The sequence below is a fragment of the Pleurodeles waltl genome, chromosome 9 (assembly GCF_031143425.1).
Source record: "Pleurodeles waltl isolate 20211129_DDA chromosome 9, aPleWal1.hap1.20221129, whole genome shotgun sequence".
Classification (NCBI taxonomy): Eukaryota; Metazoa; Chordata; class Amphibia; order Caudata; family Salamandridae; genus Pleurodeles; species Pleurodeles waltl.
The window spans coordinates 803,210,744-803,234,493 of record NC_090448.1 but is presented as its reverse complement, the minus strand read 5'-3'; the positions used below and the strand labels follow the sequence as shown (position 1 = coordinate 803,234,493).

At 49.3% G+C, this 23,750-nt stretch overlaps 1 protein-coding gene across 1 annotated transcript in view; it reads left to right on the top strand.

Moving 5' to 3' along the window:
* LOC138260002 (solute carrier family 22 member 6-A-like) overlaps positions 1 to 23,750 on the top strand; it is a 632,653-nt gene that overhangs the window by 483,640 nt on the left and 125,263 nt on the right. Inside the window, exons 7-8 of the mRNA XM_069208049.1 lie at positions 11,103 to 11,317; positions 12,361 to 12,469. Coding sequence (XP_069064150.1) covers positions 11,103 to 11,317; positions 12,361 to 12,469 — 324 coding nt within the window. The remainder of the gene's footprint in view (positions 1 to 11,102; positions 11,318 to 12,360; positions 12,470 to 23,750) is intronic.

Here is a 23,750-nt window from a genome sequence, read left to right as displayed (position 1 = left end):
TGTTAAAGCGGCGTTAATACCGCCAACAGGCCGGCGGGAAAAAAAATGGGATTACGACCACGGCGGAAACCGCCAACATAGACAGCCACTTTAACACTCCGACCGCCATGGCAGGAGAGACAAACCGCATGGCGGTCACCGCCAACAGTCAGGCGGAAGACAATGTACTGCCCACACTATTATGACAGGCCAATCCGCCATCTTTTCCGGGGTGGATTCAACGCAAACAAAAACACGTCAGAAACAGGACTTGGAAGGGGAAACACTCACCTCTACACAACTCACGAGGAACCAGGACGCCATGGAGCCTGACCTCCAAATACTCCCTGCGATTGTCTTCCTGCTCCTCTACCCGGAGCACGACCGACGACGCCGGCGACGACCACGGTGAGCGCTGCACCTACAACACAGGGGAGGGGGAGGGAAAAAAAAGAGTGACACACACACACGCAACATGCAACACCCCCACCCTCACCCACAACACACACACCAATACATGCTGAAACATTACATTTACACCCCCCAACCCCCCCGGAAGAACGCAATGACAAAAGGAAATTAGTTGAACGATTGTAATCATGTAAAATCCATTAGTCAAAATTTTACATACACTATAAACAAAGAATTCAAGTCCAGGTACTGAGCCAATATAGTCCGTGGACCACTGGGCCCAAAATGCATGGGCGAGGCCCACACAAGATACCCAATCAAAACGGAGAGAACACTGCAGGGGCATCAGATGGAAAAAAAACAGGCACCTCAGGGGGAAGAGAAGGGGGGGCACCTCAGCTGGATGAGTGTACGACGCCAGCTCCACGAGGGGGCTCCATGCCCATTGATGTATCCTGGGGAGTGCAAAGCCACAGTCTCTCAAGTCTCTCCAGTGGGTGGGTTGCCCACTGCTTTATCCTGGGGAGTGCAAAGCCACAGTATCTCAAGTCTCTCCAGTGGGTGGGTTGCCCACTGCTTTATCCTGGGGAGTGCAAATCCACAGTCTCTCAAGTGTCTCCAGTGGGTGGGTTGCCCACTGCTTTATCCTGGGGAGTGCAAAGCCACAGTCTCTCAAGTCTTTCCAGTGGGTGGTTTGCCCACTGCTTTATCCTGGGGAGTGCAAAGTCACAGTCTCCCAAGTCTCTCCAGTGGGTGGGTTGCCCACTGCTTTATCCTGGGGAGTGAAAAGCCACAGTCTCTCAAGTGGATAACAGTCTCCACTGGTTATGGAGGGGGCTTTGTGCCCAGAGTGCTTCATCCTGCCAAGGACAGAGGTAGTGGATGCCTTTCTCCACTGGTTCTGGAGGGGGCTTTGTGCCCAGAGTGCTTCATCCTGCCAAGGACAGAGGTAGTGGATGCCTATCTCCACTGGTTCTGGAGGGGGCTTTGTGCCCAGAGTGCTTCATCCTGCCAAGGACAGAGGTAGTGGATGCCTTTCTCCACTGGTTCTGGAGGGAGCTTTGTGCCCAGAGTGCTTCATCCTGCCAAGGACAGAGGTAGTGGATGCCTATCTCCACTGGTTCTGGAGGGGGCTTTGTGCCCAGAGTGCTTCATCCTGCCAAGGACAGAGGTAGTGGATGCCTTTCTCCACTGGTTCTGGAGGGAGCTTTGTGCCCAGAGTGCTTCATCCTGCCAAGGACAGAGGTAGTGGATGCCTTTCTCCACTGGTTCTGGAGGGAGCTTTGTGCCCAGAGTGCTTCATCCTGCCAAGGACAGAGGTAGTGGATGCCTATCTCCACTGGTTCTGGAGGGGGCTTTGTGCCCAGAGTGCTTCATCCTGCCAAGGACAGAGGTAACAGAGGTAATGGATGCCTTTCTCCACTGATTCCGGTGGGGGCTTTGTGCCCAGAGTGCTTCATCCTGCGAAGGACTGAGGTAGTGGATGTGACAGTCAACTGACGGTGGGGCAACGTAGTAGCTGCCCAGGCCCCTGGAACTGACCACCAGCCCCGTACGAATGACCACTGGGGATTACAGCCATGTCTGCGGTGGTGCCACTGGCTCAGGATGTGGCAAAGCCGCTGGCGGTGCTGGCAGCGGGCTCAGTAGCGGCAGTGCTTGTGGCGGTTACTGGGCAGCGGTGCTGGTGGCGGGGTCACTGACCTCGGTGCTGGCGGTGGTGTCATGAGCGGCGGTGCTGGTGGCGGGCTCACTGACCTCGGTGCTGGCGGCGTTGTCATGAGCGGCGGTGATGGTGGCGGGCTCACTGACCTCGGTGCTGGTGGCGGTGTCATGGGAGGCAGTGCTGGTGGCGGGCTCACTGCCCGCGGTGCTGCTGAAAGGCACAGTGTCTGGGGTGCTGGTGAAGGGATCAATATCTGGGGTGCTGACGGCGGTGCCCGTGGCGGCGGTGCATGTGGCAGTGCCGGTGGCGGTCTTGTCCGCCGTGCAGGTTGGCGGCGACGTTGACTTGCCCTTCTTTTTCAGGCCCTTCCCCACCTTGGATAGTGGCACAGCTGTCTTGCCACTCCCAACTGTTGTCTTGGCTGAGCCCTTGGTGGCAGGTGTTTTGGCCTTCTCTCTCCTGGATGTGGGCAACTTCTTCTGTTTTGGAGGTGGGGGAATGTCGTTGGACTCGCTCCTTGGGACACTGGCAGCCCTATTGCTTGGTGCACTCTAGAATTTGGATATTTCTTGCACCATTGTGCCCGGTGATGTGGTGGCTGAGGTGCTAGGTTGGGACCTGGAAAGGCAGGCCTTACGGGACGGACGGGGGGAGGTGTAGGGAGGAGGTCAACATTTGGGAGGAAAAGCTTTTTTGACACACTGGGACGGGTAGATGGAGGGGGTTTGGGAGTGGAGGAAGAGGTAGTGGTTGTAGGAGGTGTTTGTATGCTGTCTTTGGGTGAAGGTGCATGGGCTGGAGGCTGTTGTGAGGTGGATGGCTGTTGGGTGGGTGTGTGGCTGCGTTTGTGTAGTTTGGGATTAGGGCTCACAGACACACTGGGAGAGGACACAGGTGATGTGTGAATGGTAGTGGGAGTAGTGACTGCACATGAGCGGTGTGTGGTGATGGGTTTGCTGGTGATGGAGGCAGTGGCTGAAGATGTAGTGCATGCAGGTGTGAGTGGAGACGTGACAGGGAGGGAGGAGGGAGACATGAGGAGGGGGACACAGTGGAGGCAGTGGATGTTGGCATGTCTGCATGGGTATGATGCTTGTGTGAGTGCCTGTGGGATGTGTGGTGTTTATGTTTGCCAGAGCCACCCTTGTGTGTTGAGGTATGTGCATGCTGGTCTGATGGTGTGCTTGGGATAGGCTGAGGTACTGGGGATTGGGTCTGGGTGGAGGAAGTTTGAGGGGCGAGGCTCGACACAGGGACAATGGCACCCATCATTGCAGAGGCCAGAGTCTGAAATGCTCTCTGTTGGGCTGCCTGGCCAGAATGAATGCCCTCCAGGTATGCATTGGTCTGTTGCAACTGCCTCTCTACACCCTGGATGGCATTCAGAATGGTAGACTGCCCAACAGTGAGGGATCTCAGGAGGTCAATAGTCTCCTCACTAAGGGCAGCAGGGCTGACTGGGGCAGGGCCTGAGGTGCCTGGGGTGAAGGAGATGCCCACCCTCCTGGGTGAGTGGCCACGGGACACACGCTGAGGGGCTGCCCTGAGGGCGGTGCTGGTAGGGGGGTGGCGGCTGTCCCTGTTGATGCGGGGCACAGAGCGGCCCGCCACCACAAGGGAGCTCCCATCAGAGGAGGAGTCGGTGTCGCTGGTCTCTGCTCCAGTCCCTGACGTGGAGCTCCCCTCACCCTCTGTCCCACTCGTGACTTCTGACTCTGTTGTCTCGGCCTCCAGGGCCATGTAGGATGCAGCTCCCTCCTGCTCCGGTGGCACAGCTCCTCTGCCTGATGATGCTAATACACACAAGAACAGGGAGACCACAAAAAGGGGGGGGGTAAGAAAGAAGAAAGACATGTTCAGTGCATGCAATACTGCTACTGTTGGCGGACACTACAGACACAGCAGCCCTCTGCATTATGCCATGCACTTAGAGTTCCCTAATTAATCACAGGGACATGGGGTACATGGCCTATGCCCGATTGCTGCACACCTTGAAGTCACAGGAGCCTGACTAGGTGTTGAAGGCTGTTACCACTGGTGGAGTTGGGGTGCCACTTAGCCTGCCTCACAAAGGGTCCTTGCCTACAAAGCTCGCCCTAGTCTAGGGGAACCCACTGCCCAGCTCCCCCACCCAGACACCTCCAATGCACACAGTCACCTGAATGTGAGTGTACTCACCACCTTGTGGCTGCTGTGATGCCCTCAAGCGCCCATCCAACTCTGGATACACCACCGCCAGGATCCAGAACATCAGGGGGGTCATGGTGCGACGGGCACCCCTCCCACATTGGGAGGCCACCCCCAGCTGGGCCTCCGCTGTCTTCTTGCTCCAGCGGCGAATGTCCTCCCATCTTTTGCAGCAGTGGGTGCTCCGTCTGTGGTGGACCCCCAGGGTCTGGACGTCCTTGGCAATGGCACGCCAAATATCCTTCTTCTGGTGGGCGCTGTCCTAGAGGAATAGTACAGGGCAAAAGGAAAAACTGTAACCATCCGGACCATCACAGTCATTGGCCCACGTTCCCACCATTGCCCAGAGACACATACACTCACCGTCCGATCATGCAGGCCTCATTCCCCCCGTATCTTCCATCCACACAACTCCAAACAGGCTTTGCCCATACAGCATGCTCACAGTGTACTCACCTGTTTGTCTGGAGGACTGTAGAGTAGCGTGTTCTGGGGGAGGACCCCATCCACTAGTTTGTCCAACTCCTCCGATGTGAAGGCAGGGGCCCTTTCCGCAGAAACATGAGCCATCGTCCCTTCCAGACTGAGGTCACAGCAGCACTTGCAGTTTAGGTCCTCTCCTGTCGAAGATCAGATATCAAGTGATTGAACAGACAGAAAATGGCAGTCACGTCTGCGGCGGTGCGTACCGTCACCGCCGGGGTACATCGTCATTGACTCCTGGGACCCATAGGGTCCAATGTTAACCATTGCAAGATTGCGCAGCGGTCTTCGACCACCTACCGCGACGGTGTACAACGCCAGCACAGTTACCTCATATCCCCTTGTCCCCCATTACAGGTCAGGCAGCCGCCATTTCAGGGGGCCAAATGGCATTAATTTTAAATGTGTCGCACATATCTAGGCCTTGCATACACACAGAGACCGGCACATAGCGGATTGACAAATGTGTGCAATAAAATTGTATTTTTCCTATCTCAGTGTTGGCTGACTCTGTGCTCGCTGTTCTTGTCCATAGGGCACGTCCTCTGGGGCAGGTGATGAGATGGCGGCATCCTCCGGTGTACAGACCGCTGGTGGACCTGTCGACAATGGAAGAGAGACATGTAATAGACACCTACAGACTTGATCGTGCCACAATCCATGAACTGTGTGCCCAGTTGGAGCCAGACCTGATATCAGCTATCCGCCATCCCACAGGAATCCCCCATCTAGTGCAGGTCGTGTCAGTACTCCATTTCCTGGCAAGTGGGTCTTTTTAAACTACAGTGGCCATAGCATCAGGGATGTCTCAGCCGATGTTCTCAAACGTGTTGTCCAGAGTGTTGTCTGCCCTGCTGAAACACATGCGCAGCTACATCGTGTTCCCTCAGATGGAGGATTTGCCTACAGTGAAAGGTGACTTCTATGCCCTGGGACATATCCCCAACATCATAGGTGTCATTGATGGGACACATGTGGCCTTGGTCCCCCCACGCAGGAGTGAACATGAGTACAGAAACCGGAAGAGCTACCATTCTATGAATGTGCAGATGGTGTGTTTGGTAGACCAGTACATCTCCCATGTGAACGCCAAGTTTTCTGGCTCAGTGCATGACGCTTACATTCTGTGGAATAGCAGCATCCCTTATGTGATGGGGCAACTCCAGAGGCACCGTGTGTGGCTAATAGGTGAGGACAAGGACCCTATACCGTGTTAATAGTTGTTTGGGTCTGGGGTTGTCCCTAAGGGTTAGTGTGTGTCTAACAGTTGTCCCACGAAATTTGCAGGTGACTCTGGGTACCCCAACCTGTCATGGCTACTGACCCCAGGGAGAAATCCCAGGACAAGGGCAGAGGAACGCTACAATGAGGCACATGGGCGAACCAGGAGAGTTATAGAGAGGTCCTTCGGCCTGCTGAAGGTCAGGTTCCAGTGTCTCCATATGACAGGTGGTTTCCTCTACTACTCACCAAAGAAGGTGTGCCAGATCATTGTGGCCTGCTGTATGCTGCACAACTTGGCTTTGCGACGACAGGTTCCTTTTCTGCAGGAGGATGATCCAGAAGGGGGTCTTGTGGCAGCTGTGGAGCCTGTGGACAGTGAAGAAGAGGAGGCAGAAGAGTCTATTTGTCTCACAGGTGCATTGTCCAAAGGGGCATAGGAAGTGGAGCTAGGGCAGTTTCAGGATGGACAGGGTGACAAAGTGGGACAGAAGGATGACAATCAAGGTGGTCTCATTTCTTGGCGGGGGTCTTGACATTGTTCTCTGTCTTTGTCCTGGATCTCAGGGACCGCTTGCGGGGTGGATCTCCACGTGCAGGGGGTGGGGTGCTGGTGTCGTGGTCCTGTGGCAGTGCCTCCTGTCCACTAGCACCGGCAGAGGTGGTGGGCAGTTCATCGTCCAGGCTAGTGTCAGGGGGCCCTTGTTGTGCCACAGTGTCCCTCCTGGTGTTCACGAGGTCCTTCAGCACCCCTACAATGGTGCCCAGGGTGGTATTGATGGATTTGAGTTCCTCCCTGAACCCCAAATACTGTTCCTCCTGCAGCTGCTGGGTCTCCTGAAATTTGACCTGTACCGTTGCCATCGTCTTCTGGGAATGATGGTACGCTCCCATGATGTTGGAGAGGGCCTCGTGGAGAGAGGGTTCCCTGGGCCTGACCTCCCCCTGTCGCACAGCAGATCTCTCAGTTCCCCAGTTTTCCTGGGCCTCTGTCCCCTGAACCGTGTGCCCAATGCCACTGCCCCAAGGTCCCTGCTGTTCTTGGGGTGGTGGGTTTGCCAGGGTTCCCTGTAGTGGTGGACACACTGCTGCTTGACGTGTCCTGGGAACAGAGGTATGGGCCTGCTGGGTGGGTGCTGTGCTGGTGTATCCTGAGGGGGAGGCTCTGTGGTGGCTTGTGACTGTGTCAGCGGAACCGACTGTCCCGAGGTCCCAGATGGGCCGGGCTGGTCATCTAGATCCAGTTGGACAGAGCTGCTGTCATCACTGTGGGCCTCTTGTGTGGGGGGAGTGGACATGTCTGGAACCTCCTGTCCGGTGAAGTTGGGTAGGGGTCCTGCAGGGGTGTAAAGCCATGATTATTGCATCTGTGTGTGCCATGGTGTGCAATGGGTGGGTGACCCTGTACCCCAGTGCTTACATTCTTGAGTATGACATTGTGTGAAATTTGATTTGGGGATCTGTGTGGGTATGTGTACTGGACATGCATTGGTGATGGTTGTCCATGCTCTGTTGTTGCATGCAGGGCTTGGTGTTGGGATCGGGGGTTTGAGATAGTGGGACATGTGTGAGGAGTTGGAGTGATGGGGGTGAGAGTGAGGGTGGGGGTATGTGATAGCATGCAGGTAGGGTGGGGGAAATGGTAGTTAAAGCTTTGACTTACAAGAGTCCATTCCTCCAGCTACTCCTGCGAGGCCCTCAGGATGCAGTATAGCCAAGACCTGCTCCTCCCATGTTGTTAGTTGTGGGGGGGAGGTGGGGGTCCACCACCAGTCCTCTGAACTGCAATGTGGTGTCTTGAGACCACGGAACGCACCTTCCCCTGTAGGTCGTTCCACCTCTTCCTGATGTCATCCCGTGTTCTTGGGTGGTGTCCCACTGCGTTTAGCCTGTCCACGATTCTGCGCCAAATCTCCATCTTCCTAGCTATGGAGGTGTGCTGCACCTGTGATCCGAATAGCTGTGGCTCTACCCGGATGATTTCCTCCACCATGACCCTTAGCTCCTCCTCTGAAAACCTGGAGTGTCTTTGTGGTGCCATGGGGTGGTGTGAGTGATGTGTGAGGTGGTGTGTGTTGTGATGTGGGGGTGATGTTTAGGGGTGTGTGGTGTTTTGTGCGTGGATGTGGATGAGTAATGGTGTTGTGTGCCTCTGTCTGCTGGTGTGGGCTTTGCTTTTCTGTCTCTCTGCTTCTTCCAAATTTTTGGTTGTAAGGGTTTGTGGGTAATGTGGGTGTGTGTTTTATATTGTATTGGGTGTGTGGGAGTGGTGTGTGTATGTGTATCAGGTGTGTGTATTTCGATTTGTCCAATGTGGTAGCGTTTTGTAAATGTGTGTGTATTTTGAGCGCGGCGGTGTGTACCGCCAATGGAATACCGCGGTTGAAAGACCACCGCGTGGATTCATGGGTCGTGATAGTATGGGCGTATTCCTGTTGGCGTGAAGGTGGAGGTTTTGTTATCACCAGTTTATCACTGACCTTTGGTGTGGTGGACTTGTGTGGGTGTCTAGATTTTGGCGGATTCCGAATTGTGGGTCGTAATAGCTGTGGCGGAATTCCGTGGCCGCGGCGGGGTGTTGGCGGTCTTCTGCACGGCGGTAAGCGGGAATTACCGCCAATGTTGTAATGAGGGACTATATTTTTTATATTTTATGTAGTTTCATCCTACTTGCCTTGCAGTTTGAGGTGAAAACAGGTGTGAAACCCAAGGGTGAACCCATAAAGCTTTACATTTCTGAACACTAGGCCCTGTTTCAAGTTTAACAAGGGCTCGTTTTTGTTGATTACTCATGGTTTCTCCAGAAAATCTTTTTACTGAAATCCAAAACAATGAACAATAATATGACAAATAAAAATAGCTGACAACAGTTCCTCCCTTAACCTGAATCATTGTTCATCCTCCCATTAAACTGATATGTTCTGCTGATCTCAGATTGATGCGTTATGCTCAGGAAACAGAAATTTGTGCCTTTATTATGACCAGGAGAAGAAGATAAGGCCTGCCTTCCATGATTGTATGCTTGCTGTGGTTGACTGGATGACAGAAATTTGATTTAAACGGAATACTGCCAAAACAAAGATTATAAACTTCTCAGACAAAAACAGACCCCCAAATCTTCCAACCAGTCTTTTGCCTGCTCAGCCTGGCTTCAGCATTGCTCAGAATTGTGGGAGTTTTCTTCAATTCCAACCCTTACTTTGCTCAGCAGAATAACAAGAAATGTTTTACCTGATTCCTTCATCTAAATGTCATTGTTAAGGTTCTTCCTTTTATAACGTCTGAGTCATGGCTTAGTGATACAGGTATCAGTCTTAAATTGCTTGGATTACTGCAATGTTTTGCCTGTTGGTTCACTCCACTTCAACAACTTCAGAATTTTTCTGCTACGCTGGAGCTTGGGGCCTGCCTGTGGCATTGTCTGTTTGAAAGTGCTGCATTGGTTGCCCATCTCCAAGGTGATCCTTTATAAAGCTATATGTACTACATTTGAAGATGATCACTCATGGGGACCCATCTACATAAGATGAACACTTATTCATTCTTTCACTCCTTGGCAGCTGAAATCCAGCAACGCCTGCCTGTTAGATGTCCCTAGGTATTCGCCTGTTCAGCTGGGCGGGTAACCTTTCTCAGTTGTAGCCACTCAGCATTGGAATCAGCTCTCTTCCAATAAAACAGCTTTTGATCAGTTAATGACATTTAAGAAGCACGTAAAAACTTTGGACCTCATTTACAAGAAACTGACCCATTACGGCAAATTTTTTGAACCATGGACATGTACAATACAGAGCTCCATGGTGCATGTTTTCACAAATGCATCAGAAATTCAGATGCATCTATTGATGCCAAAGTGACACATTGCTGGAGTTGCATCGTTAAACTGACCCAACTCCAGCAATGCGAGGAGATCCCCATTGGACAAAGCACTGTGTCAATTTTACGTAGTCTGAGCAGGCAGTAAAATTTTGATGCAGTGAAGTCATAGAGTGACACAGTGAAAAGTTGTAAATTTCACTGTGTCAGTTCTATGTTGCTTTTTCTGTGGGTCCGCCTACCCTGCATACATTATACCTGGCACGGGTGTATTATGATGCAGGGGTTTACACTCTGACGCATTAGGCCCAATGCGTCAGTTTGTAAATGTGGAGCAGTGTAGGGCACTGCTAGCGCTGCCGCTGCATAAAAAAAAAAAAATGACGCAAGGGCTGTGTAAGGGATTTGTAAATGAGGCCCTTAGATCTTTGCAAGCTAATGAACTCTTTTCCTCCTTTTCGGTTTTGTAGAGTTCAGTTATGTCAATCATAAGACACCTTGCAGGTTATTTATGCGCTCTATACAATTGTAACTCAAATTTGTTATGTGGCTCGGTAGTCCTGTTGCCAGAGAAGTACAAGACAGCTGCCATTAAGCATTTAATCGCAGTACACACGGATCTTCACAGGTTGTAGAAGCTCAGAAATTGCTCATATTTACCAACAAACCACAGCAAAACCTTAACCAACTAGAATGTAGTCCTTAATACCCCAAACTCAAGAATTTAAATGTTGGGTCCTAGTTTACAAATCCGTTCCTTATTACAAGCATGTTATTGTTTTTAATCATTTAAGTACACTGTCCATTTTTATCTCCATTCGATTGCATGTTTCACTTGTTCTCCATATCAATATCTTTGTCAATGAGCTTCTCAAAACAACCCACATAAGAAATTGCACCACCTGACTCAGTAATTGTCTAATTTTGAATACTAAACGAAGCAAGAAAAACCAGGGTTCTGGTTATCTGTGCTAATTCTGAACAGTTTTGTATGTTATGAAATATGTTTGTGTCTACGGTTTTGGCTGCTCTGGGTGGTCAGCAAAGGAGAAGTTGGATAATGTTATTCTCTGTGACAATTTAAAATTCCAAAATACCAACAAATACACATTTTGACAAATTTGTTCTGCTCTGCTTTATCATTGGTATTAGTGTTCATCTTTTCTATAGTAGCTGATGGGAAGCCTTGCAGATGAATGCATGCCATGTAACGGTAAGCTCCACTCAAACTGGTCTTACAGAGTTGTCAGTCTGTTGGAGAATGTCACCATGACTCTTGATTAGAACCTATTATAGAAAGTAGCCACACTTACAAACTGGCATTCTTTATCTCTTACAGGTTTTCTACAGGTTTCTCCTACTATGGCATAGCCATGGACCTGCAGAACTTTGGCGTCAGCGTCTACCTTGTCCAGGTCATATTTGGACTAGTCGATATTCCTGCCAAGTCTTTCTGTGCCCTGGCTATGACTTACATGGGTCGCAAAGGGACTCAGGCCGGATCCCTAATCTTAGCTGGAATTGCCATCCTGGTCAACATCTTTATCCCACCAGGTGAGAGAATTCTGCTGTGTTTGGACAAAGACACAGTAAAGAATAGAGAAAGGTATGACTCAGCTACATGCTTCGCTCAAGAAGTAGGCATGCTCACACAGTAATTGATTTGAATCTCTTTTTAATTAAACTGCATGTTGTGACTCCCCGGCCCCCTTATGGAGCAACGTTTGTGATTTACAAGAGCAGTTAGCATAAGGTACCAAATGCTTGGTGCCCCAAACAATATTGATTCAGAATCATTAATTTAGTTATACCTGCAGCAGCATAGGGGTTGGTCGTGGCTATTAAGATCCTCAATACAATATGTATTCAATCAGCGCCGTAAAATGTGCACTCGCTGTTTACCATTAGTGTGGAGTGCAGTAAGTAGTGAGTGTGCAATTTGTACCCAATTATGAGTTGAAGGTCTGAGAATAATAATAACTCGCAAGCATGTATGTTTTTCCTTGCTCTGAGATATGCAAAATGAGAATGTGCACTGTTTACCCTCTTGATTTGCAGCAGTTACATATTTACTATCACTTAATCTGAGTCATTGGTTGCAGTTGGGGCCCACCAACACTCATTTTTTGGGAACCAAAACGTATTTCCTTTTCATCAGACTATGATCCAGAACAAGAGAGAGAAAAGCAGAAAGGTGAAAAGAAAGAGCAAGAGAATAACGAAAAAATGTGACAAAGAGAGAACGCAGGCATGAAAATTTACTTTCAGTAGGTAGATAAAGTAGCATGAAGCCGTGGGTGATGGATGAAAGAGGCATTAAGTGGAATCAAGAATAGACAGCTTTGGTATTCAGCATTTCAAACATTAAGCAGGCCGGTCGGTGGCGTCCAGGAGTATGTTTGGGCACTAGCATATATTAATTTAAAAATTAAGCACTGGATGATGCAAATCAGAAGGGCAAACACCATTGAGGGAGCTTGCACCCAAAACAGTACTTACATTCAGTTTATAATCTAGGCCCACATTGCATCTTTTTGTTAATGTTCTGCATAGCCCTAGGTCTGAATCATGATTCCCACAACACCTTTGTTTTCCAGAGCAACAGGCCCTGCGCACTTCCCTAGCTGTATTGGGTAAGGGTTGCCTCGCATCTTCTTTCTTGTGTGTCACCCTCTACACTGGAGAGCTTTACCCTACAGTGATAAGGTAGGTGTCAGGTAAGATTGCCATTACCTTATTGCCTTTTGCAGCTCCTGATCTTTCATCACAGTGCTCTCTTAAAATCTCCACTGTTGTACAAAGCTCTGGACAGGGTAAATGTCAGGGTGAGCAAAAAAAACTGATGGATTTAACACAGATCTGTGACTGGAGGTAAATGTTTGATTTGTTCTGCATCCCGTCCATCATCTGTTGTTTTTGCATTTGTCACCCTAAGTGGGAAGGGTATTCCCAGGAGTGGGTCCCGTGCTTGCTATGGCACCAGATTCAAGCTAGCCTGGCTGATGAGGGTTGATACCCTGAAACCGGTCGCTGAATGCTTGTTTCTGGTCCAGGGAAGACCTGGCCTGGCAGTTCGGGCTGCACTGTTCCCATGCTGCGCAGGGTCAAGACTGATTTTCATATGGCTGGGTCCAAACTGGAATGGCATGGTGAGCAAAACAAGTAATGGATTAAACCCAGATCTGAGAATGAAGGTGAATGTTTGATTTGCTCTGCCTTCTGTCCATCATCTGTTGCTTTTGTCTTTTGCTTCATGGTGTGCTAGCCTTATTCATGGTTTCATCAGGGTGGTCTTACTTTTAACTCACACAGATGCGCTATTTCACAATGCCACCCCCTGCCCTCATCGGAGGGGGGGAGGTTGCGAAGCTGAGCCCTACAGAATAAGGTGGCAAGTCCCCTGTGATTAGTGAAAGCTGAGCCACAGTGACAATTTCCATCTGCAATGATAGCCTCGCTTCAAACCTTCAATCTGTCAAATTCTCTAAGCCTAGCTGAAGTCTCCAGGAGATTTGGTGCCACATACAACGTTATTATCACTGCAAGGAGCACTGCAAACTGCCATCAATGTGTTAATTATAGGAGTGAGTGCCAGTAAACTATGCCACATGGTGGCTAGAAGAGTTTCTGCGAAACTCTGTACTACAACAGGTTTGCGGAGTGGCAAAACTCTACCAACTCCGCCAGTGGAGCAGAGTTTACTACCCCCCCTAATTAATAATAAAACTAATTAATCATTTTCTAATTGATTTAGAGACAGAGGAATTGTTGAAGCTAATGTGTCTAGAATCACTGTTGGAAAGTGTAGGAAAGTACAATCTTGCCTGGCATGTTATCCCCATTTTTACATGTATGTCAGATTGTTTTTGCCTGTCTCACTGGGATCCTGCTAGCCAGGACCCCAGTGCTCATAGTTTGTGGCCTGAATGTGCATACCTCTGTAGTGACTAACTGTGTCTCTGAGGCTCTGCTAATCAGAACCTCAGTGTTTATGCTCTCTCTGCCTTTAAGTTTTTCACTATAGGCTAGTGCAAAAACACAACTGGGAGTACGGGGTTCTTGTAACGGGGCGGATCAATAGTATATCAATTATAACACCAGGCCCTTCGTAATCCTCAACTAGAGGCGAGACATGGGTGGACTGTAGTGTATGGTGTGGGAGGGGAACCTTCTTCCTTGGTAAGTAATATGAGACTCCTGAACAGAACACAGGACTGCGGCCTAAGTCGACTTTCTGTCCCACAGCAGGGCAAATGCCCCCTGAGGTGCTGGCATTCGAGAAGTCAGTGTCCCTTAAGATCAACGGGCTCACTGAGACATCTAACAAAGTATTTCATAACATGAGCAAGGATGAGCTAGAGGCACTTAAGAGCTTGACAGCCGACCCAAGCATTATTATCAAACCAGCGGACAAGGGTGGGGCCACAGTGATTCTCCCACAAAAAATGTATAAAGATGAATGTGAGCGACTTCTGGGCAACACCAAACATTACAAGCGTTTGGCCCGTGACCCTACACCGGATATCCATGAAGAAATTGCCTTCCTAGTGACCAAAGGGACGGAGAACAACTGGCTCACAGAACACAAGGCAGCCTTCCTAATACAAACTAATCAGAAAATCCCGTACTTCTATATCTTGGCAAAAGTACATAAAGAAAAGATTCCACCCCCGGGAGACCTATAGTATCTGGGTTAGGCTCAGCGCTAGAGCCCCTGTCTAAGTTTGTGGATTTCTTCCTACAACCGTTAGTCAAAAGAATCCCGACTTACCTCAAGGACACCACCCATGTCCTACTGTTACTGGAATCTATATCCTTTGACAAGACAAAGGAACTCCTGATCACCCTTGACGTGGAATCGCTATATACAAACATCCCCCAAGAGGCCACTCTGGAAGTGATAAGTAACCTCCTAGAAGCAAATATGGATGAATCCAAACCCCCCCCCCCCGGGTTTCATACTGGACCTAGCGCACCTTGCTCTTACAAGAAACTACTTCAAATTTGAAGAGAGTTTCTTCTTTCAGACACAAGGGACATCTATGGGCAGCACTTTTGCCCCTAGTTTGGCATGCCTGTATGTCGACAATTTCGAGAAACTTGTGGTCCTTAACGATGATAACCCCTACCGAGACCAGATAAAACTCTGGAAGCGATACATTGATGACGTACTGCTGATATGGACTGGTAGTAAGGAAGAGGCCCTCGCGTTCGCTGCCTGGCTCAACGGGGCTAATCCCTTCTTCACCTTCGCCATGAACATAGGTGATAAAAAACTACCGTTCCTTGACCTACTCATCTATGGACACGAGGGTGGCTTGGCCACAGAAGTGTACTATAAACCGACTGACTGTAACAATTTGCTACAGTACCAGAGCTTCCACCCACGAGCTCTGAGAGATAACCTCCCAGTTCCTACGTTTGAGACGGAACTGCTCGTCCGTGGTTGATTACCACAAACACGCTGATAAGTTAACCACCAAGTTACACACAAAGGACTACCCCCCACACCTGGTCAGTAGAGCTCGCAAGAGAGCACGCAACAATAACAGGGACCAGTTATTGCAACCCCGAGCATCAAAACCAGACCTTGAGAAGATTGTGTGTGTCACCACGTTCAATCCTCTATCCAACACAATTCAGAAGATCATAAAAGATAATTGGAAGATTCTTACATCAGGTGGCTTACCCTCTGAACTGCCACTACATGCGTATAAAAGAGCAACCAATATACGCGACATTGTGGTCCATACAAGACCTAAAGATAAGCTTCGTACCAAACAGACTACGCTTTGGCAGACCGCACCCCCCACAGGCCACTATCCGTGTGGCAATTGTAGCGTGTGCTGCTTCACACGTAGATCCACCAACATCAACCTTGACCTCAAAACCCCATGGGTTCAAAAGTCGCTTACGAATTGTAACAGTAAGAACGTAGTCTATCTAATCAATTGCCCTTGCCCACTCAAATATGTGGGTATGACCACTAGAAAGGTCAGCACCAGAATCTGTGAGCACAGAAGCACGATTCGGTGCAAACGCGACGCAACAAAACATACCAGCCACTTCCTGTTAAAAAATCACTCTCCAGATGACATGTCATGGACAGTTCTCGAACAATTTCCTCTTACAACCCCCAACATGTCGCAAAAACTGTTCCGGGCTGAACAACGCTGGATTTGGAGGCTACACACTGATACGGCTGGTCTAAACGATGAGATACCTTGGTTCTCTCTCCAATATTAGACCCCTCTATATGACCTACATACTCTTTCAGGCCTTCACCCTTCCCTGCCCCTTCCCCTCTGCACATGCCTTCTCTCCTCCCCTCTTCTCACTCTACCTTTCCCCTCCACCTTTCTCCTTTCCCCAGTCCTGCTACTTGTATCCCCTCCTCTTGGTCCTGCACCCCTCGCCCCCCCCCCATATCCCTTCCCCATCCCCTTCTTTCCATCCCTTGTCTCCTCTCTCGCCATGTTTTTCCTTGCTTCTTCTTTCCTCTTGTTTTTCTTTATTTTTCTTCTTTCTTCCTTTTTCCTCTTTTTTTCTTTCCTTTCCTCCTCTCCCCCTCTCTGTTCCCACTCTCTTGTTTCCCTAATTTCACCCTCTCCCTTCAGCTCCACTCTTACTTTGCCTACACCCACCTCTCCTGCCCCGCCCTCCCTTTCCCCTCCCTTCTTCCTTTCCTCCCCTCCTTCTTCCTTCTTGGTTCAATTCTCCGTCTCCCCCCTTGCTGGTTCCTTTTTTTTTCCCCCTTACTGCTTTTCCCCCTCTCCCCCTTTTTTCTGCCTCCCGCCCGTTTTCCAGGCGAGAGGCAACCGGGGACATTCCCCATTCTCTCGCGCCGGGAAACTACAATTCCCGCAGCCCCCGCGGGGACCGCGTCCTTCCATGACGCTGTCCCGCGCGAGGGCGTTTCTCTTCCATTTCTTCGGCCGCCCCGAGTGGGAGCACCACCGGGGCCGGCCTCCACTATCCTTCCGGGCACCCGTCCTCACAGTATCGAGGCGCAGGTCCGCCGGACGCACTTCCACCCGCCGCATCCAATCATGGCCCAGACTGCGGGCCGCGACGGTGAGCACCTTCAGCTGAGTCTCATTTCCGCCCATCAATGACAACTATATCTACCCGTCTCTCTCAGGCCACTTTATCCAAGCGGTCCTGAGAGAGGTCGGTTTAGGCGCATAGAGAGCGCCGGCCTTTGATGCAGTGAGTGAGCCGGCCACCATTGGACGTACAGATAAGAATTCTCTCATCTCTCCCTCTTTTCCCTGTCCTTTACTTCTTCCCTACTCCTGGCTGCCTCATTTACATATCCCCCACTCTTTCTTTCTCTTGCTTCCTTTTGTTTTTGTTTTTTGCCTTTTTATTATTATTGATCTTCACTGTTATTATACTCTCCTCCCCCCCCCCCCTTTTTACTACAAGCCTTTTTACTATTTCTTCCCTTGTGTTTCTTGGCCGTGCCTCTACCTTTACTCTTGGGTTTTGGACCCCAATAGGTGTCTAACTTTCCAGGGCCTTGCCTTCGTATCCCTAGGGGCCTCCATCCTTGCTTGCCCCCTTTTTCCCTCTCATGTGGCTTCTTCCCTTGTCTTCTTCTCCCTGAACCTTAGAGTCTGACTATAAGGGGACGCTCCCTCTCCTGGACATCGGAGGCTAGTAGCCTTCTGTGATAGGGTAAGAATTTCTCCCCTTTCTTATTGTCCTCCACGTAATGACGTGCCATACCATTATTTATGTGATTTATGCCTTATATACCCAGAACTGCTGCGTCTTGCATGAACCCTCTCACGTGTGTTATGGATTGCTGTGTTATGCTGTGTCACCTTGTCACCCTTAGTATCGGTCTGATTTGTTTTATTTCCTTTAGGTCCTCCCCAGGTATTTCCTTGGCAAGGTAGGCCCCTCAACCCACTCAGGTATCACTCACTTATTATTCCTACACTATTGTTATTATTGATTCAATGCTCACTGAGCATGAATAGCAGGGATCCTTCGCCCTGATGAATGCCCCGTGACCTTCCAGAGCTCATTTTTGAGGGCAGAAACATGTAGGCTTTTTCCTTTTAGATAGGCGACCCACTGAGTCATTGCTCTCACATTGGTGTCCCAGTCTTCTTTTTAATCACTTCAAACGGAACCTCCTATTAAAATACTCACATGGGTATCTGTTTAGGTGTTTTTATTTCTTAGTCTAGCTGGATCCCTTTTCCAGAACCAGAATTGATTTACGCACTCTCTCCTGTTCCTTTAACAGTGAGGTTGAGTCCGCCCAGGTGGCATTGTCCTACCTGGGTGGGGCTAGGTGGTCATATGATGAAGCATGATACCATAGAGTGTGTGAGACCACCTAATCCGTAAAGGAAATTCCCCTCCCACACCATACACTACAGTCCACCCATGTCTCGCCTCTAGTTGAGGATTACGACGGGCCTAGTGTTATAATTGATATACTATTGATCCGCCCCAATTACAAGAACCCTGTACTCCCAGTTGTGTTTTTGTATTGGTTTTCGGGAGCTGAGTACGGTTGTGTTCTCCGTTTGCCCCCCTACTCCCATATTCTCTCTCTCTGTGTTTTGACTATAGGCTAGTGACCACTTTTATCAATTTCAATTAGCATACTGGAACACCCTTGTAAATCCCTAGTATATGGCACCTAGGTACCCAGGATATTGGGGTTCCAAGAGATACCTATGGGCTGCAGCATTCCTTTTGCCACCAATGGAGAGCTGAGAAACACCTTTACACAGGACTGCCACTACAGCCTGAGTGAAATAACGCACACGTTATTTCACAGCCATTTTCACTGCACTTAAGTAACTTATAAGTCACCTATATGTCTAACCTTCACTTGCTGAAGGTTAGGTGCAAAGTTACTAAGTGTGAGGGCACCCTTGCACTAGCAAAGGTGCCCCTAACATAGTTCAGGGCCATGTCCCCGGATTTTGTGAGTGCGGGGACACCATTACACGTGTGCACTACATATTGGTCAATACCTATATGTAGCTTCATAATGGTAACTCCGAACATGGCCATGTAATATGTCTAAGATCATGGAATTGTCCCCCCATGCCAAATCTGGTATTGGGGAGCCAATTCCATGCATCCCCGGGGCTCCACTATTGACCCGGGTACTGCCAAACCAGCTCTCCGGGGTTCTTCTGCAGCTAACGCTGCTGCCACCACACAGACAGGGTTCTGCCCTCCTGGGGTCTGGGCATCCCAGTCCCAGGAAGGCAGAACAAAGAATTTCCTCTGAGAGAAGGTGTTAAACCCTCTCCCTTTGGAAATATGTATTAAATGCTGGGTAGGGGTAGCCTCTCCCAGCCTCTGGAAATGCTTTGAAGGGCACAAATGGTACCCTCCTTGCATAAGCCAGTCTACACCAGTTTAGGGAACCCACAGTCTCTGCTCTGGCGCAAAACTGGACAAAGGGAAGAGGAGTGACCACTCCCCTGTCCATCACCACCCCAGGGGTGGTGCCCAGAGCTCCTTCAGTTTGTCCCAGACCTCTGCCATCTTGTTTCCAGAGGTGTGATGCCACTCTGGAGGCCATTGAGTGGCCAGTGCCAGGAGGTGACGTCAGAGATCCCTCCTGATAGGTGGCCAATCATACTCTGAGGGTAATTTAGGGCCTCTCCAGTGTTCTTTTCCTCAGATAACGACTTGCAAGAATTCACCAGGGTTCCTCTGCACTTCTCTATTCTACTTGTGCCAAGGATCGACCACTGACTGCTCCAGGATGCTTGCAAAACTGCAACAAAGTAATCAGGAGACTACCAGCGACATTGAGCGCCTGATCCTGCAGGCTTTCGCGACTGTTTCCTGGTGTTGTATGCTCTGGGGACTGCCTGCCTTCACCCTGCACTGGAAGCCACGAAGAAATCTCCTGTATGTCGACAGAATCTTCCCTCTGCTTCAGCAGGCACCAAACTTCAGCTTCACGGGTACTCTGGGACCCCTCTCATCCTGACAAGCTTGGCCCCTGGAACACAGGTGGTGGACTCAAGTGACTCAGACTGTCCAGTGGTCCAACTGTCCAAATTTGGAGGAGGTAAGTCCTTGCCTCCCCTCTCCAGACAGTAATCCTGTGCACCGCGTGATCTGCAGCTATAAGGGCTTCTTTGCACATTTTCAAGAAATCCTGCATGCACAGCTGAGCCTAGGTCCCCAGCACTCTGTTGAGTGATGCTCAGCTCTCTGAGTTGATCTCCAGTGTCGTGGGACCTCCTTTTGCAGTGTTGAGATGACTGCCATGTTCAGACTTCTTGAAGCCATGTTCAAGGACTTCTGCGGGTGTTTCCTGCTTGTGTGTGGGATCTCTATGTTGCTGAGCGCCCCCTCTGTCTTCCATCCCAAGTGCGACATCCTGGTCCTTCCTGGGCTGGGGCAGCACCCTTTTTCTTCAACCGCAACTCTTGCTGCTAGCAAGGCTTGTTTGCAGTATTTTGCCAAGGAAGCACTTCTGCATCCTCCAGAATGCCGTGGGACATCTTCTGCACAAAGAAGAACTTCCTACCTCCTTTCGTTGTTGCAAATCTTCATCTTCTTCCAACCAGAGGCAGCCATTTTGCACCTTCATCCGGGGTTTAGTGGACTTCTGCCCCCCCCGGACACTTTCGCCACTCTTGGACTTGGTCCCCTTCCTTTGCAGGTCCTCAGGTCCAGGAATCTGTCTTCAGTGCTTTGCAGTCAGTTGTGGTCTTTTCAAAATCCTTTATCACGACTTTAATGTGTTTCTGGGGAATTAGTAGTACTTTACTCCTACTTTCCAGGATCTTGGGGGGTATCTTGGACACTCTTAGTGTTTGCTTACACTCCCAGCGACCCTCTACACTACACTAGCCAAGGGGTCCATTTGTGGTTCGCATTCAACTTTCATAGTATATGGTTTGTGTTGCCCCTAGGCCTATTGCATCCTATTGTATTCTACAATGTTTGCACTACTTTCTGACTGTTTTACTTACCTGATTTGGTTTGTTGTGTATATTTTGTGTATTTTACCTACCTCCTAAGGAAGTACATCCTCTGAGATATTTTTGGCAAATTGTCACTAAAATAAAGTACCTTTATTTTTAGTAACTATGAGTATTGTCTTTCTTATATTATAGTACCTATATGAGATAAGTGGTATTGCATGTACTTTGCATGTCTCCTAGTTCAACCTTGGCTGCTCTGCTACAGCTACCTCTATCAGCCTAAACTGCTAAAACACTACTAATCTACTAATAAGGGATAACTGGACCTGGCACAAGGTGTAAGTACCAGTGGTACCCACTATAAGCCAGGCCAGCCTCCTACATTGGTGGTGCAGCGGTGGGATAAGTACTCATAACTGCATTACCACTTTGTCATTGGTGTTTTTCATAAGAAAACTATATTCTAAATACTTAGAAATATACACGAGTTACCTTAACAGTCTTACTTTCATTCTAAAAACGTTCTAAAAAGTTTTCTGAAAAGTTTGAAAAACTCTTTCTCTTTTCTTTTAAAAGTTTTCTAAACTTTTTCTCTTACCCCTAACCTCTTTCTTTCACCATGTCTGTGGTAGAGGCCACTCCCAAAGTTGTGCAGACAGCTTATGATAATCTAAACTTTAAACATTTGAGGGGTCTCCGTATAGAAAGAAGTTTGGGGATGGGTAAGAACCCTACTAAGGATCTCCTTCTTAGCCTTCTCCTTGAAAGTGACCAGAGTCAGACTGGTCAAACCCAGGATCAGGAGGTCGAGGAAGGGGATACCCAGATAGAATCAGGGGAGGGCCCGAAGGACTCTGGGGAGGGTACTTCCAAAGACCCTTCAGTTATCAGACCACCTAGTGAAGCTGGTAGTGGGAGGGGGTCACACATCAGTGGGGCACCTTTTACTCCAAAGGCCAGGTCACTAGGGTTCAGGTAGTTAGAGAAAGGTCCACTTCTGCCCATTCTCACATTACCTCTGTGTCAGAGAATTCCCAAACCTCCCACCTTGAGGATAACACCATAGACAGGGAACTCAGAAAGCTGAGAATGGAAGAGGCCAGACTAAAGCTAAGACAGCAGCAGTTGGCCTTAGATAGGGAGTCCTTAGATATAGAGAGAGAAAGACAGAAGTTGGGGTTAGTTCCCCATGGTGGCAGCAACAGCAGCAATCTTGATAGTCATCCTGTTAGAGAAACAGATTCAAGAAACCTGCACAAGATTCCCCCCCCTGACAATGAGGGGAATGCCATAAACAAGTGGTTTTCTGCACTTGAGAGGGCCTGTATGGTACAGTTGGCCCCTCAAAGGCAGTGGGGTGCTATACTGTGGCTATCTTTCACTGGCAAAGGTAGGGACATACTCCTTACTGTCAGGGAGGGTGATGCCAACAATTACAAAGTTTTGAAGGATGCACTCTTAGATGGATTTGGCTTAACCACTGAACAATACAGGAGAACGTTCAGAGATACCAGAAAACAATCCTCTCAAGACTGGACAGACTTTGTAGACCTGCTCAGTGAAGGCCTTGGAGGGATGGTTACATGGCAGTAAGGTGACTGACTATGAAAGCCTATATAATCTAATTTTGAGAGAGCATATTTTGAATAATTGTGTATCTGACTTGTTGCATCAGTACTTGGTAGACTCAGATCTGACCTCTCCCCAAGAATTGGGAAAGAAGGCAGACAAATGGGTCAGAACAAGGGTGAGCAGAAAAGTTCATACAGGGGGTGACAAGGATGGGAAGAAGGAGGATGGTAAGTCTCATGACAAGGGTGGGGGCAAAGACAAAAAGAATTCTGAGTCTTCATCAGGCCCACAAAAATCATCTGGGGGAGGTGGGTCAAAATCCTCTCCACACAATCAAAAGAAGCCATGGTGTTATTTATGTAAAAGTAAAGGCCATTGGGCAAGTGATCCCACTTGTCCAAAGAAAAACACCAAGGCTTCCACCACCACAACCCCAACTGCGTCCACTAGTGCTCCTAGTAATAGCAGTGGTGGTGGGAATAACACTACAAATAGCCAGTCAAAGGGTGTAGCTGGGCTCACCATTGGTAATGTAGTGGGGGTTGGTCTAGTTAGGGAGACCACAGAGGCTGTTTTAGTCTCTGATGGTAGTATTGATTTTGCCACCTCGGTTGCTTGTCCCCTTAATATGGGTAAGTACAAGCAACTACCCCTAATAAATGGTGTTGAGGTTGAGGCCTACAGGGACACAGGAGCCAGTGTCACCATGGTGATAGAGAACCTGGTCGCCCCTGAACAACACCTACTTGATCAGACGTACCAAGTGACCAATGCTCATAACAACACTCTTAGCCACCCCATGGCTGTTGTAAATCTCAACTGGGGGGGGGGGGGGTTACTGGCCCAAAGAAAGTTGTGGTAGCCACTGATTTACCTGTAGACTGCTTACTAGGAAATGACTTGGAGACAACAGCTTGGGCTGAAGTGGAGTTGGAGGCTCATTCAGCAATGCTGGGGATTCCAGGGCATATCTTTGCTCTCACAAGGGCTCAGGCCCAGAAGCAAGGAGGACAGGGAAACTTGGATCCTGGAAACATGGACCAAGTGCTCCCAAAAGATAGGGATAGAAAGGGTAAATCCTTGCCAACTATCCCTCCCTCTCCAGAAGATTTCCCTTTTGAGGAAGTGGAATCTTCTCCCTGTGCAGAACCTACACCAGATGAGCCGGCAGCAGACCCTGCTGAGCTTTTGGGTGCGGGGGGCTGCTAGGGAAGAGCTGAGTGTGGCACAGCAGACCTGTCCCACAGTAGGGGGTTTAAGACAGCAAGCTGTCAAACAGCAAAATGGGGATGTCACTGATGCCCACAAAGTTTATTGGGAAGACAACCTTCTCTATACTGAGGTAAAGGACCCTAAACCTGGAGCTGCCAGGAGATTGGTCATCCCTTTGCAGTATAGGGAGTTTCTTTTGACTTTGGCACATGACATTCCTTTGGCTGGGCATTTGGGCCAAAGTAAGACATGGGACAGACTTGTTCCATTGTTTCACC